Source organism: Hyalella azteca, unplaced genomic scaffold (assembly GCF_000764305.2).
Source record: "Hyalella azteca isolate HAZT.00-mixed unplaced genomic scaffold, Hazt_2.0.2 contig6656, whole genome shotgun sequence".
In the NCBI taxonomy this organism is placed as follows: domain Eukaryota; kingdom Metazoa; phylum Arthropoda; class Malacostraca; order Amphipoda; family Hyalellidae; genus Hyalella; species Hyalella azteca.
The window spans coordinates 11,600-27,959 of NW_025936811.1; the positions used below are offsets into that span (position 1 = coordinate 11,600).

The window sequence follows — 16,360 nt, forward strand, 5'->3', positions numbered from 1 at the left end:
GTATTTGAATTTTATATCAAGGAGTTGATCCTAAACGTCTTGTCTCGCCTCGGTTGTCTCCCGGAATTCCCACGGAATTTTGAAAACTGTCTCTATTTTTATCACCAATTGTGATAATTGGCAGAGCCGATTGTGTCCTGATAATTGGCAGAGCCAATAACGGTCTCGTCTCGAATAGAAAAAAAGTATTAAACGCAGTGATATACTGGCACCTGTGTTTTGCGAATGACAAAGAAAGATCTACTCTGGGTTGTAGTTTTCCTATGAACCATGTTCATAGGAAAACTACAACTGTGAAAAAGAATATCTAATAAGAAAAATTTGCAGAAGATTAATGAAACGTACGACAGGTGTTTATTATGGATGTGCTATCTGTGTGCTAAGCATAAACATGTTGTGACAATTGGTATCCATAAGATATGCTTCAAAGGTTCCCGCATAGCTCATATCAGCCAAGATTTCTTTATCTGCTCTTCTAATCTGATATAATTATTTGAACGAGCTGGGTTATCAATAACAAGACACAATATTCAGTGCCGAAAGGTCTCCTTGCAACTTGTGCCGGTCTATGTAAGACCGTATTAATAAAAGTGTTCTACACTTGAACTCAACTCATCAGCCAAAAGTAATTTCTAGTGCCACTTCTTCTGTTATTTTTTGCATGGAAATGTTGGTTTTGTTGAATTTATTTATAAAAATCAACTGGCAGTTAGTTTATCAGCCTTGCGCAATGCAGGCAACTTCATGCTTCTCATGTTTTTTTATCTTGGCCCTGCGTCCAAAACTGTCAAGAGAATGAAAAAATGGAAAGTTTTGTACATTTAATACTTTTCAAATGTTGATATTCATATCTCATTGGTGAACAGTTTAAAATCGGTTCTTATTTTAGGCACAAAAATATTTTCTATTTCCAAATGCGATCGTCTCCAATTCACTTGTCCATTATAACACTTGTAAAACTACACTTGGGAGCCATACACATCTTAATGCGCTGTCATCACGTAATCTTTATTCTAGACTGGCGGGGCATGAAGGAAAAAGTTGTAGGATTGGCCATTTACTAGGGCTGTGCAACGCCCTCATTCGGCTGTGCAACATGGGGAGCAGTGTAACGTACGCATATCCGATTGTGACTGTAATATTTAAGCTTCTACTTCAATTTGCGGATTTTAGAATGCCTGCATGTTTCTAAACAGAAGCCTACGTTACATACATGCAGACTAGCGTTACTCGCTGATTTTTTTGGAGTGTAAGAGCAGATTAGATAAGGCTTAATTTCAACGCACACGTTTCCGGACGCGTGTACAATTCACATGCATCGTTTACATTAAGCGCGCTGGGCACATAATTGCCATGCTTAGAACTCATGTAAGTGCCTGAACTGGGTGAGAATAGGAGCTTCTTTCGAGTTTCATTCCTTCAAGAAATTAATTGGGCAAAGAACTAAAAAATTGGCTCTTAATTATCGGTCAAATAAAATGTGATGTCGATCAATACTTGCTTCATCCCCAAGCCGATGGACTTTTACGATGATCCTCAGCACGAATAATACATAGAGTGTTAATTGTGCTTGGCCAGGCGGCCCATATCGCGCTCATTGCACGTACAGGACGAAATATCGTTATAGATTTATTTGGCTGGAACATGGAAAATTCAAGAAGTGATTTTGCCCCTAGAGCACTTGAAATTAAGGCTCGATTAGCGTTTCTAGTGTTTACCTCTACTGTGTTACACAAAAGAAACAATTTTATATATAGTATCATATCCGATATAATGTTTACGTTTTCACGTATAGCTAACGACAGCCATATCCGTTGAAGATATTTGAGTAAAAATGTGACCAATGTAGTATTCAATCAAATTACCTCCACAAAGCCTTCATAAAATTGGACAATTAGCTACATGATTGTTCTTCATTGCTCTGCTAAGTAGAAATTACACACAAACATCATCGTTTCTGATTGTCTCATGGAAACCCTGTAGAATCTCAGATGACAAATAAGATACATGTATAATATTTAATGGCTAGATTCCACATCATTACAGGTAAAAGTGGACGACTTTACACTAGTGAATTTAAAATCAAGTCGTGATTACAACCATAAATGAGAGATGAAGTAAATTTATCGAAATTCCGACTCAAATTCGGGTTCAAATTTTGGTTGCGGAAAATAGTCAAATAAATCAAATTTGTCGTATAAATATTTAGTAATATCTTCAATGATATAAAAATAATCGAAGATCGAAAGCGATGACTTAAATATTCTTGATACTTACTTGACTTATTTTAATTTCAAATGCAGCTGGAAATGTCGAGCAAGATTAATCTGAGTGGCGGGCGGTACGCCGAGGAGCTTCCTGGCGCACTGATGCAGCGCTACGTCCAAGACTTCACCGGGACTATGGGGCCGATGTTGCGCATTGAGCCCTCTGGCACTATCGTCACGCACGACTACAAACTCATTGAGAAGGAAATATATAACTTCAAGGTGGGTTTTGAGTACATTAATTTGTTTTTCATTATATTATAAAGATAAATATAAAAATATTTATTAAGTCGATTATTACTATAAATATATAAAATAATTGTCGATTATTAATATAACTATATTTTCTACGTATTATATTATTGCGAAATGTTCGAAATCATAGTTTTTCGCATGCAAATCACCATAGTACACTATCTATACAATGGACTATAAACGAGTGTTATTGTTGAATCACACAGTCTCATTATTGGTGTGCACAACACATTATTCGTACTCTGGAGTGCCCCTGGGCCCACTAAGTTGAACCTTCTTGATGGTCCAAAAGTCGTAAGAAGAATTTTCTCCAATGAAATAATTAAGAAGCTTTTTCTAAGATTTCTCGACCGTCCATAACAGATTGCAAATGCTCTTTGATTGGCACTGCTGTATGGTGAGTCATCAATATCCAGTATAATGTCATTACATCCGCCATTTACCTGCAGTGAACGTGCTAAATAATGACTATGGTAATGCGTTATTGAGAAATGGTATCTATGAACCAATTAAGGCCATTAAATTAAATGACTTCAACCGAGATTCTTTGTAGACAACAATATACCTTGCTAGAAAGACCATAACGATATTCGAGAGTTCATAAATCATGTTGTCATTTCTTTGTATGGTTCATCTGATTAATTAAGTGAGCAGCAAACCAATTGGATTGGCAGTAATTCAAACGACAAATACCACTCTTCTCTCTGGTCACTTGATGTCACAAGTTCGAATCTTATGACCGTTGGTCTCGGCTGTAGAACGGCCATATGATTCGAACTTCTCATCTCTACATCAAGTCACCAGAGAGGACTTGATGCGGGTTGGTCTCGGCTGTACTGAAAGAAGCACTTTCAAAATGTATTGCTCGGAGGTGGTAAACTATGGTTTGTAGAGACCACACAGAAAATATATCGACGTGCCACAAAAGGAATATGGATGCCCTCCTGATGTCGAAGGTCAATTATCAGATTTATGGCAGAAGTGGCCATCTTCATGATCAAGGTACAGCATTGACACATCGGATGCCCCTCAGCTATTCTCCATTTGTAGCTTCAGCAGTTCGCAACCGCACCACCTACAAATAAATTTTCGGGGGGATACTGTAGCGCTTCATTGTCAGGAACTAACGTGATGTTTTCTCCATCCATGTCATTATGCACAATGATAAAATGTCGTTAACTTGAACCAATGAACAGGGTTATTATAAATAATGGACCCAATTCAATAAATTCGTATTGCATCAAGTGTGAGCTCAAAATGAACAATTCCTACATCAATGGAAAGTAGAAGATTTAATGTTTTTTTTTACATATTTATAGATGTTCAATTCGGCAAACATCTACACGGTAGCTAAGCAGTATTTTTCGCATAGACGAAGATCTGGCTCTTCACTTTTGACCATCGATGTCGCCTGATCTCACCCCATGTGACTATTTCATATGGGGTTACGTCAAGAAAGCTGTTTACTTCCCACCTCTAACAGCAACTCTGTTTACGTCCCGCCTCTACCAGCAACTCTGTTTACGCCCCGACTCTACCAGCAACTCTGTTTACGTCCCGCCTCTACCAGCAACTCTGTTTACTTTCCACCTCTAAGCCTCTACCAGCAACTCTGTTTACGTCCCGCCTCTACCAACCAGCAACTCTGCTTACGTCCCGCCTCTATCAGCAACTCTGGTTGGTCCGAAGAACCGCATCACTGCTTCAGTGCACTCAGTAACAGAAGATATAAGCTTTCTCGTGTGTGGGTCGAGTTTGGCTATCGTTTAGATGTTTGCCGTGCTGCCCTATGGGAACATATAGGACATATATAAATGTGTAAAAAAAATTGGAAGCTTTCTCTTTCAATTGGTGTATAACTTTTTTATTTTGAATCTATACCTTAATAAAAACGAATTTATTAAATTGTGTCCATCATTTGGAATAACCCTGTAATTCTAATTTGTGTAGGTGAAAAGGCGAAGAACTGTCCGATAAACTTAGGGTGTGCATATCACGATTCAACTTTCCAGTTCCGACCTGATGACGTCTTGTTAATGACGTATCCGAAGTGCGGCACTACCTGGGGCCAGGAGATCGTCTGGAATATGAGGAATAACCCCAACCTGGACCACCCCAACCCAGAAGAATAATTGTTTTCAAGGAGCCCATTTATTGAGTGAGAATTAATGAAAAAACAAAGTCAGCTGAGTTAATTGAGCAGTAATTTCAGCATTTGTTGTTAACTATAGTCCGTGAAGGTGCGAGAAGAATATCAAATTAAGATTTATAACAAGTAAACCCTAGCTTCAATTTTGAATGCATGGGATCGTCATTTAAACAAGCTGGTAGATATAATAAATCTACATTGGAATTTTTCGCTTAGTTGCAAGTTAGCCCTTGTTGGATCATTTTAAGGCGTCGCTTGAAATTCAGTTATTTACCTAACTAATGTTATGCTGGCATGTCTGCTGATCGTAAGCACAGGAATGATCCCACGCAGGTGAACATTAGCTAAAGGAGAGGCGAGTTGCCTTCATCTGTTTCAGGAAATAAGTTGAAAAGAAAAAAAAAAGAGCATTCTTAATCGCTGAATTTCTGAAGCAGGCGGTTTCATGACACTATCATGAACTTAAGTTGATGTGCGTTATGAATCAATCATGGAGATAATTATTAGAGCCCATTTTTCATCACTACGAATAATTATATATTGAAATTCAGTTATAGCTACGTGGACTATTAAAAGAAAACTGTCAACGTTGACATCAATGATAAACGATTAAGCCTTTTCACGCTGACTCATTCAAAGGGTCTCCCCCTGTTTGGGTCCGAATATGGTGTTATATAATATGGTCCGACCGTATAATGTGTGGCCCATATATGGTCTCCAAATATCGTAAATAAGGTTTATTATATTTTGGGTTCAATGTGTCTTGAGGAGTGCCTCACAATAATCGATGCTCACACAATAATGACCAGCGTTCACTTGTTACGGGTAGGGTAAAGTTTGTTAATTCCGATCTCAAACTGAAGCTTGGATGGGACCTTATCAACTGTAAAAATTAAGTACAAAATAGGTGGCTTTACTCACGGTTCTCGTAATTCTCAACCTGTAATGAATTGTATGTTTTAAATTGATTAATTCCAGTGATGTACCTAAATTTCGTGATTGTTAGAAGTTTACGGTGAATTCTTTCATATAATTATTATACATATAAGAGATGAACGAGAAAACCACCTCCTACAAACATATAACTGCAAATTCGATGCACGTACTGACGCTTCTCTTTCTTAACCGAACGTTTGTTAAGCAGAATAGTATAATATTCACAGAAAATTATGTAGCAAACCCTCAAGAAGCTCATTGAAATATTCAGTTGCACTCTTCTATCATATTCCTACCATTGAATTATTTGATATATAAATATTTTTTAAAGCGAGAATTCTATGACATATCCAATCTATGAACATCAGTCAAGTAAGATTTTTCTCTATAGACAAACATTCTCTCTAAATGAAATATGAAACGAATAAGAGCCTTCAGACCTATAGCTATTTTTAATTTAGTCCCGATTTTTCTGTATCAATATTATTGTTGTAGGGCGAACGTTGTATCAATATTATTGTATTTCGCAGGGCGGACATGCTGACGTTTGGACTGATGCAGCTGATCCCTTTTGACTCATTTCTTTCCAATGCCATGTTTGCAAACTTCAGATCTCGTTGTCCGAATTTGGACTCAAAACGTGGAATCCACCTGCAGGTGTGATATTAAACATCAGAAATTCATTTCATTTCACTTAGTTTAGAATGTAACATTAAAAATGAGACCCTCATGTTTTGAAGGATATTGTAATGAAAAATCTTATTAGGTGATTGGCAGTATTTATTTCTTAATGATTAATTTTGTCAATATGTATTTATGTTAGAACTTGCGTAGTAAGGCAATCATCAAACAAAAACTGCTATTGAGAGTATCTACGAACTAATTAAGGAAATATCGTAAAATGTTTCATGACATTGAATGCATTATATCAAGCATACTCATATGATTTCATATGTATGCCTAGATCTCAACCTTCTGCTTGCATATGTTCCGTCTATAGTTCCTTTGAGAACTTCAGATCTGCATCGCGCTAATCACAATCCGTGTGATGCTGCACCTGATATTTTCCCAACTTATTCAAAGTTTTACATTTCTTCAGAAATTTTAAAGGAATTTTATGTTACTGTGCACACGCTTTTGGGTTTCAAAGATTTTATTGCGTTATATATATATATATATATACGTTATATATATATATATATATATATTAACATGGTTCGTACAATTACCGGACAAAATTAATTACAATTCGTAACATTACCGGACATCGGGTACAAAACCGGACAAAAATCGAGTCCGGTAATTGACGCTAGTACTTATTTATGTGTAAAAACCGGACACGAAAATAAATGAACTACATTACCGGACACCAAAAAAACGCCAACCTCGTTAGGTTAGGGTTAGAGTTAGGGTTTGAAGTGTCTAAAACCCTTCTTTAGGTTGCTAGAGACCGTTTTACTGAGGTTAGGTCCAGCCAGGTCAAGTTTTTTTTATATATTTTTTGCAATTTAGAAAAAAAATTAATTAAAGTCCGGTAAAGTGGAACTATATATATATATATATATATATATATATATATATACGTTATATATAAAAGTTAAAAAGTTATTTTTATAAAGAGTTTGTGCCTTGTGAACAAACCCTCTGAGAATGCGTGTTGCTGATCGCAGGTGGCAGAATCACTGAAGGAGCCCCGCACCCTCAAGACACACCTGCCCTTCTCCTGCCTCGCCCCCGGCCTCTTGTTTAAGTGCAAGGTAACTAATTCAGTTGGATTAGAATATCGTGTGCGAGTCACACGCTCTAATGGCACAGGCTGGAAAAATATAATATTTTTGTATGGCTTGCATCCGTTCATCAATACTAATCGCATAATACTCATAGTGGTAGAGTTGAAGATTTTTGAAATTACTTAATTAGATCCCAGTAGGTTTGAATTTTACCAGTAGGATTGAATTGAATTGAATTTTACCAAACAATTTTTTTCTAGTTTTGAAAATTCCAATATTTCAGACCATTTAATATTGTCTTTATTATGCAATTTGAAATTTTGTTATCGAAAAAGTTCGTTAGTGGGCTTTATATAAATTCAATGTGTGTCCATGCAACCGAATGAGGTGAGGTTGCAATTGGCCCATAAAATGGTTCCCTAATTTTTAGAGTGAACAATTTCTTAGGTATAGTGTAGTTATAGTAATGTTAATAGTATAGTAGTGAAGGCGTTGTAGAATTTGTTAGTTGGAATAAAAACCGAGTAGTGGACAGTAGTGCTATTCCAACATTGGATACAAACAGAGTTCTAAATCGTAGGAAGAAATCAGTACTATCAAATTTGTTCAATTTAATGTTCAATTACATTTGTAATAATTCACAATGTCACTGAATTTTCCTGATTTTACTCAGGGTTTTCGGCGCTACCATGTCTTCATAGATGGAATTTAAAAATCCAGATTGAAAAAGTTTTCTGCTTGCTGTCCTTGAAATTCTTACAGTTCTAAATATCAGGAGCTAAGCATTACAAACTAAATTATGTGAAATTTTGAATTATAGAATTATTATAACTCCATTATTAAATATTGAGAAGAAAATTTTCACCACCAACTTATCAAGTCTTCACGAACATCATAAAATACTTGTCACCAGGTTATCTTCATCGCCCGTCACCCGAAAGACGTTGTGCTATCTTACCAACATCACTGCCGCCTGATAAAGGGACACGGGTTCACTAACACACAAGACGTCTTCATCAAGTACTTCGTTGATAACTTGCGTAAGATGATGACGCCTAAATGAACTCATCGAAAATTAACAAACTGAACAACTAAAATGAAATACTATTTACAAACTGAAATACTAAATTAACAACGTCTACTACTAAGAATAGACGAAATAGATACTAATTTCTTCATCCAGTAAATGAGCAGATTTATTAATCTGAAAATCGGTATATTGTTTCGTTAACTCCAGCATGTCGTGAATTTTTGTTGACGTGTTGCTGATTATGACGCAAATGCTTCAATGATATAACTTCCGTTTTACATAGACAAGATGGACTGATGCAATGCTCGGCAGGAGATATAATTTTAGTGTAACAAAAATATGCAGCATAGAGCATCCAATGATCCTTGTTAGCTTGAGAATGATAAGCATGGATCAGTGTATTTGGTATACAACTAGCATTTGGTGAAACGGACATCCTATGAAAATCGTTCCAAAAAGCCGTGAATTTTGAACACAACGATTTGTTTAAATCCCGTTTATTCGTATTTTTTTGGAATTATGGTCCTCCTTTAATAACTGAATAAAACGTGATGAACAGAGGCGTCAGTGTGGTTTTAGAGACGGGAGGGCTTAGTCCATTATCACTATATAGGGAAACCAAGATATAGGAACTTTTAAGGTAATAATTAATGGTTGTACTATTATTTGTTTTGAAGTAACAAACATCCAGACCATATTATGTTGAATTTATCGTAATTTTTTTCAAATGGAAGTAGAAATAATTACTGATAAACATAAAATTACTTAGGAGGGATTTAGAGTATTTTAGTGGGGATTTAGCCCCTATAAGATAGGACTAGTGACACCACTTTTGGCGAGGTTCAGCCAATGAATTTCCCTCGCGACCATTGTTTTCCTGGCTCTGATTGACCTCCGCTATGTTGCTCTGTTTGAGAATCAAGGCGATTGGGCAAAAAGGACAATGTATTTCAAGGTATAATAATTCATCATGCATGGTCAAGATTACTCCGTGAGTGAATGAGATGAGGAGTTGAATTTTCTCTTGCGCATGCAAACACATGCGATCACCAACAAGCCTCTGTTTGGTCTATCATAGTTTTAGTAATTCCCGGCGGTTGGATGATACATTCGTACCCTATCAAAATTTAGAGTCGCCCCAGCTTCTGGCAATCCAAATCAGAAGCTGCCGCGTCTGTAAATTTTCACTGGGTATATATTTCCGACTTTTTAACTTTGTATGCTTTAAAAATTTAAAAACGTTCAATCAAGATATTATTTCCTATTTTTCCTCATCCTACATGCCTGTCTTAATTGTATCACGGACATTCGGCCGTTTATCAATTTCCTATGAATCGACTGTAATTCTAAGTAAGGTGAAATGCTGATCAAATGCTGAAATCATTCATACTACATTCACATCAGTACTTTGGGGCTCGTACGGCAACATGGTGCGGGAGGCGATGCAGTATAAAACGCACCCCAACCTGCACGTGATGTTCTACGAGGACATGAAGGCCGACATCGCCGCTGAACTGCGTAAACTCAACACGTTCCTCGGCACCCGCCTGTCGGAGGGGCAGCTCCGAAACGTGAGTTGACAAACGGTGGAAATCGGGGCGTAAGGTGAATGATAAACAGTTCAAGTTCCTTCTTTTACTTTCTGCAGTGAAAAGATGATATATGTTAATGTTTTGAACAAATCGTGGATGGACTTATTTTGGACTATCAGACTAATGGAATTATCAGACTAATGGAATTAGTCTGATAAGTTTGAATGATATTATTCCTTCTTCAAAATTAGATATATCAAGGACTACGCTAATTAAGTTTGAATTGTAATATTACTTCTTTAATTAGAATTAAATTCATTTTGCAGGAGCGCATGAAAGCTGGATTGTCTTTCATTGTGGTTTGTGGGGCACTTGTCGTCGGACCAGTACCTGTTTATTCCAATGAAATTGATTGCATGATATCTAGTAATAAAATTGAAATGGTTTGCATCCTTGAAACAATACATGACGATGGAATTAGCGTAGAGTAGTATGCTTGAAACACGACTAAGTCTAGAGGGTCCGCCATATTATGGCAACGCATGTTTTTTGTTATTTCTCAATGAAACAAAGAGGTGCATTTTTTTACTGGATGAGCTAGTAGCCAAAAATTACCTAAACAATTCTCAGATATATTTATTCAATACGAACGCCCTTATTGTTAATGACGGCCTCCAATCTACGCCGGAAAGCTTCACAGGAGACACGCAGCATTTCTTGAGGGATCAAAGTCCCTGTAAGGGCACGCGATCCACTCTTCTTAAAGTCACTTGTTCTGCATACCAAAGCTAAACTCGACGCTAGGGCCGATTGTAGACTTAGATCTTGTCCACCCACACTCGACAGGTGAGCTTGTTAACCAACGGCTAATTCTGGTTCTATAATTTTGTACTATATTTTTTTGTGATGAATTATCCATTTTGATGTAAGGATCCTTTGGCGCCTGCCCTTAAATTTAGTCATAAAATCTTAAGCTGCGCTAGATTTTCTTAAAGGGGGAAGTTGTGTAAGGGCACGCGTTCCACTCTTCTTAAAGTCACTTGTTCTGCATACCAAAGCTAAACTCGACGCTAGGGCCGATTGTAGACTTAGATCTTGTCCACCCACACTCGACAGGTGAGCTTGTTAACCAACGGCTAATTCTGGTTCTATAATTTTGTACTATATTTTTTTGTGATGAATTATCCATTTTGAAATAGACCTTGAAATGCCCACGAAAGCAATACCTACATGACTGTTCAATCTCGACAGGTCGGACCTGAACGGCCGAACCTACCGTCCCGCAAGCTCAAATCTCGTTGCCTTATTTTACTTTAGATTATCCGGGTTACGTTCCATTACTTTACGTAACTCAGCTTTACTTTACTGCACTAATGTAACTGTTCTTTGCTACCGTAACTTTTCCGTCACTTGCGTCGCGTAGCGCCTGAAATTGACTCCCCTTTATTTAGCATTCTTTGATCTATTGTTAATAAATGTTTCTGTTTACTCCTGAAGTTGTTTTGCATCCACCCCATACGTTAAACGAACCGTATCCCTTGACAGTCCCATTCTCGAGTCAATTTAGACTTAAAACATCCAAAGAATCATGAGGTGTTTTGCAGACCCTACTCTCTAAAATAGCCCACACAGAAAAGTTGAGAGAATTCAAATCAGGGCTTCTTGAGGGCCATTCTTTTTTGCTAATTTGAACGCTGGGATGTGACCCTGAATCCAGTTTTGGGTCATGTTTGAGCCATGTGATGGGGCAGAATCTTGTTGAAAATTCCATGGTGAGCCGTTTAAGTGTTTACGGGCCCAAAGTAACAAAACAGCTTCCAAAATTTCCAAAATGTATCGCTGACTGTTCAATTTTCCTCCTGAGGGGACAAAAACGAGTGGAGACCTCCCAGTGGCGGTTACCGCGGCCCAAACCATCTCGGACATGGGATTTTGACGTCGTGTTGCTGTTCTGGTTGCTGCAGATCCATCCCGACTCCAAAATCTGTCATTTTGACGGTTAACGCTTTGTTCAATGTCAAATTTTATTCTCGTCACTGAACACCAAGTAGGGCAGCGTGCTATCCTCAATGAAATCCAGAATGTGCTGGTATCTTTCGAGCCTCATTCGTTCAAGACGGTCTGTTAGTTCATGCCTTGTTTGCATCTTGTAAGAGGAGGTTTTGAGGTCATCTTTGAGCATTGATGTCTACACATTGATATCTGACTGACTCCTGCTTCTGCAAACCAATTTTGTAGCTGAGCGACGAGGGTTTCTCCTCAACTTCTCCCTCGTGTTTTTTACCAACTGTTTTGTTCGGACACTTCGTTTCCTTCCTTGACCGGTCGATTGCATGTTTCACCAGTTTACTTTTTTACCACCTTCCACACAGTTTCACGACGAATTTGGAGCTTTTTGCAATGACTGAATTACTCTCGTCCTTTTCATGAAGGGTTACAATTGCATTTCTATCTACTGCCATAAGTAATAGTAAATTTAGAGACCTTAGACTTCTGCAATATAAAATAGATGAATTATTAGATGATATTAAGCTTCATTATAAAAGAAACAGTCTCCTAGAAATCAAGTTATTTCTATATAGCAAACATCCGTTGCCATAAATATGGCGGACCCTGTAGAGAACCGTGAAATTTATTACCAACCAGATTAAGAAGATAAAAATTATTCAGATTAAGAATATATAAAATTATGCTCCAATTACCGCGGTCATAATATTGCTGATAAACAATTATTCAGAAAGTAGACGAAAATAGCACTGTTAAGTTACAATTAAGAATTATTGCTGTGACATTTTATGCAATAGCGAGCAAGCAAAAGCTCATCATCAAATACGACAGCTCAAAAATTCATGCTCTATAGGAAGTATGAACAATTATTTTTATCTGCATTTCGAGAATTTTCGTAAAGTTCTCAGTGCTAATTATTGTTCACAGGTGCAGAAGCAGACGAGTTTCAGTAACATGCAGAGGATGGACCCGCTGAAGATGATGTCGTCTGTGATGTGCAACGAAGACGTCGCCCAGAAAGACGGAGCCTTCATCAGGAACGGTGGGTCTTCGTGACGCCTGTATCCTATTAAGATGGTTTTTATTCCTCAATATTAGCGATAACATGCCGACGCTACATTCAAAAATTATACCAATTCACTGATACCTCGAGCTTAATGAATTTTCTATTGAAGCATAGAAATCTAAGACGAGAACATCTCCTAAAAATATCCTGATTTTCAGAAAATTGTTTTCCTAATAATTGTAAAATGCATCGGGTTGCTTCAGAATCAATAATAATTTTTAACTTGATTGTTAACACTAGCACTCTCGCTGGCCTTCAGCTTTCGCTCCCTAGCATCACTAGTATCAATCAAATTCAGATACATTGCAGTTTTTGTGAAGCTTTTGCAGCAATATATTTTCTTTTTATTAGGCTTCTTACAGCGAGTTATTATTAGGCTTCTTAGAGGCGAGTTATTAGGCGATTTTATTGGGCTTCTCACAGCACGAAATAAAATTATATTGACGCGTTTGATAGATGTTTTTCTATGAAGAGCCCACAAAGCAGATTAACTCAAAAGATGGAAAAGGAATCTGAAGGCAGATGATAAGGATGTTACATACTTGTGCCACGTTGGATGACACTGGATATAATTTTGTTCCAGAATTTATAGAACGGTATGCTTTGCGGGAAGAAACCAGGATATTGTAGTTTTTGTCGTTTTACGACATAAGTTTGTATTTATTGAGCATAGGCATAGACATGTACCACTATTTTATGTTCCTATGATGTATAGAAGATCTTACAATATTTCCAGTAAATAATTTATCGTAGGAATATGTATTTCAATTTTACGAGTATAATACACTGTCATACATTGACATCATTACCAGAAGTATAAATGTTAACATTTAAGCGTGCTAGAAACTTTAAAGTGCATTCCCTTCCATGCCTCATAATTAACCCCGTATATAGAACTGTGGAATAACTCCGTTCGGCGTGTGTCTGTCAGGAGTTAAACTTTATTCATATTCCGCTTCTTATTGGTGACCGGAAATTCTGTCTGTGTATTTATGGGTTGAAAAATTTCACATTCTTTCCATCTATGCATTATATATGTCTTATTAGTGAACAACTATGATTAGAAAACATTCGGCGTGTGTCTGTCAGGAGTTTCTGGGGCGTGGAAAGGCAAGCTGACGGCGGAGCAGGAGAAGCTGCTGGACGACTACATCGCTGAGAACTTCCTGGACCCCGAGCTCAGGGCCAGGTTCATGTGATACTTTCATGTCCGGATATCAGTGTTAGCCTCAAGGTCATGTAAAAAGGGCTCATAATAGCTTAGCAATGAGGCTGACACTGATGTTTTGATGCTGGAGGTGACATCAAAGCCAGATAAAATGTAATGCATTCATATCTACATGGCAGCACTTCAAATGTGTTCTTAGACAAGAATGCACGTCTTTCTTGGTTTTCATTTGGATTTTTGTTTTTCGAAACAAGTTAGGCTCTTCCGCAAGCTTAAAAGCTCAGGCTCTTCCGCATTTGTAAAAATGCTAACAATTATTTAATTGCTCGAGTATTTGCTGGGAATAAATTTATTGCGAAACTCTGAGAAGCCTCTTTATTCCTGGCAACTCGTCTCTTGTAAATTACCAAAATTTCTCACTAAGAAAGCTAACGTTTCATTCCCCCAATCCACAATACTATCCGTAGTAGCAATTAAAAAATCCTTTCTTTCGAATTAATCGTATCGAAATATAGGTAGCACGTGTGTCGGGATTCTAGAAGTGCTTGTACACGGAGGCAGTACTGGCGGCCAGTAAAACTTGCATATACTCACCACATTTTTTTCAGTGCAATTGGTCTCGTGTATAGGAGTGACGAGACCAATTGGATACGAGGAGTGACGAGACTACTGGATACGAGTGGACCCAGTAACCATTTACTACATGAGGCCGCCAGCATAATGATTAGTCGTTGTTTAATAGTTGTACTGGCCTCAATTACTGTCCTCGTGTATGAGCATGAGGACCTTGTTTCGTTGGCCCTTTTGGTTTTTAAACGTCACTATTATTACCTGAAGCCGTAGTATAAAAAATAATCACGTGTTCTTAACTGAGTCTGTCAATCACTGTTAATGTCGCGCCAAATTTCACACTAAAACCATCAATCGCAGAGCAGTAATCGGCAGCAAAGTTTACTTAGACCGATACGTTTATAAAAGCCAGTATATTGAAGGTAGACGAACCCCTAGTCGGAGGCGACGACGAATCGAGCTACCAGCAACGCCTCACGGAATGTATTCACATTCATCATTAGAGGATGAAAGTGTTCCCTTTGTTAGCTATTTCTGAAAATATTTTCATCTATTTTAACATTAAAAAAATTGTAATGAACTAAGGTATGAATCTATAACAAATATCATTCTCGTGGATTTTAATGGCTAAAACAAAGTTTTCCTTTCAATTAATTTGGAACCGGAAACAAACGGGTTTGTCTGTGAATGCCAATTTTCAGTATGTCAAACCCAGTCAAAAATCAAAGGCGTGTCGCCGGCGTGTTTAAGTAGACTATGGTAGAGTCGCTCGGTTGGGGCGCCCGAGTAACATCTCCGCTTCATCGACGAAATGTCCATTTTTTTAAGCGCGACGGATCGCACTTAAACGGCATGTGGCCGCGGCGCGTTTCATAGACTGACCGCGCGCGGCAGCGCCTCCATCATCGGCGTAACGGTCATAAAACTCCGGCGCAACTTACATGGCCGCCTGTAATTATTTATTAAAAAAAACCTCGGCGGTATATCGCCGAGATCATTGCCTCTGCACTCCCATACTGGATATGCATACACATTCATGTGAACGTGCATGCATTTCCAGCATGACAGTACAAGCAAAGAATCTCGGGAATATACAGCCGAGGATACACTAAAATTATTGACTGCTAATTTTCATGATGCAGCGATATCACCTAAGGTTTTGACTACAACGACAGCGATATCACCTAAGACTTTGACATAAATGGCATGAACATCACCTAAGATTTTGACAATGGCATCGATGTCACCTAAGATTTTGACTACAATGGCATCGATATCACCTAAGGTTTTGACTACAAAGGCATCGATATGACCTTAGGTTTTGACTACAAAGGCATCGATATGACCTTAGGTTTTGACTACAAAGGCATCGATATCACCTAAGATTTTGACTACAATGGCATAGATATCACCTAAGGTTTTGACTACAATGAAACAATAATAAAAAGTGGGAGAATTGTATTGAAAAATCCATTTAGTAACAAGTTGTGAGCCTGCCAAATAGGTGTGACGTAGAAATAAATGCACATTACTGAACTGAATGACTGAAAGAAAAAGATTCAGACACGGGGTGGTGGCGGGCAGACAAGAGTGGCCGCGCACTAGAGATAACAAGTGTAGCATACAGATGGTACTTGCGAGCAAGATGAA

At 37.8% G+C, this 16,360-nt stretch overlaps 1 protein-coding gene across 1 annotated transcript; it reads left to right on the forward strand.

Annotated features, from left to right (window-relative positions):
- Nucleotides 1–545: 545 nt before the first annotated feature.
- On the forward strand, nt 546–14,548 carry LOC108666613 (sulfotransferase 1C4). The gene is given in 9 exon segments (XM_018153524.2): nt 546–625; nt 2,304–2,489; nt 4,535–4,680; nt 6,138–6,264; nt 7,278–7,364; nt 8,251–8,377; nt 9,772–9,938; nt 12,834–12,948; nt 14,062–14,548. Coding segments are annotated over 8 exon segments (1,059 nt in total). The 5' UTR covers nt 546–625; nt 2,304–2,309; the 3' UTR covers nt 14,172–14,548.
- Nucleotides 14,549–16,360: the final 1,812 nt, after the last annotated feature.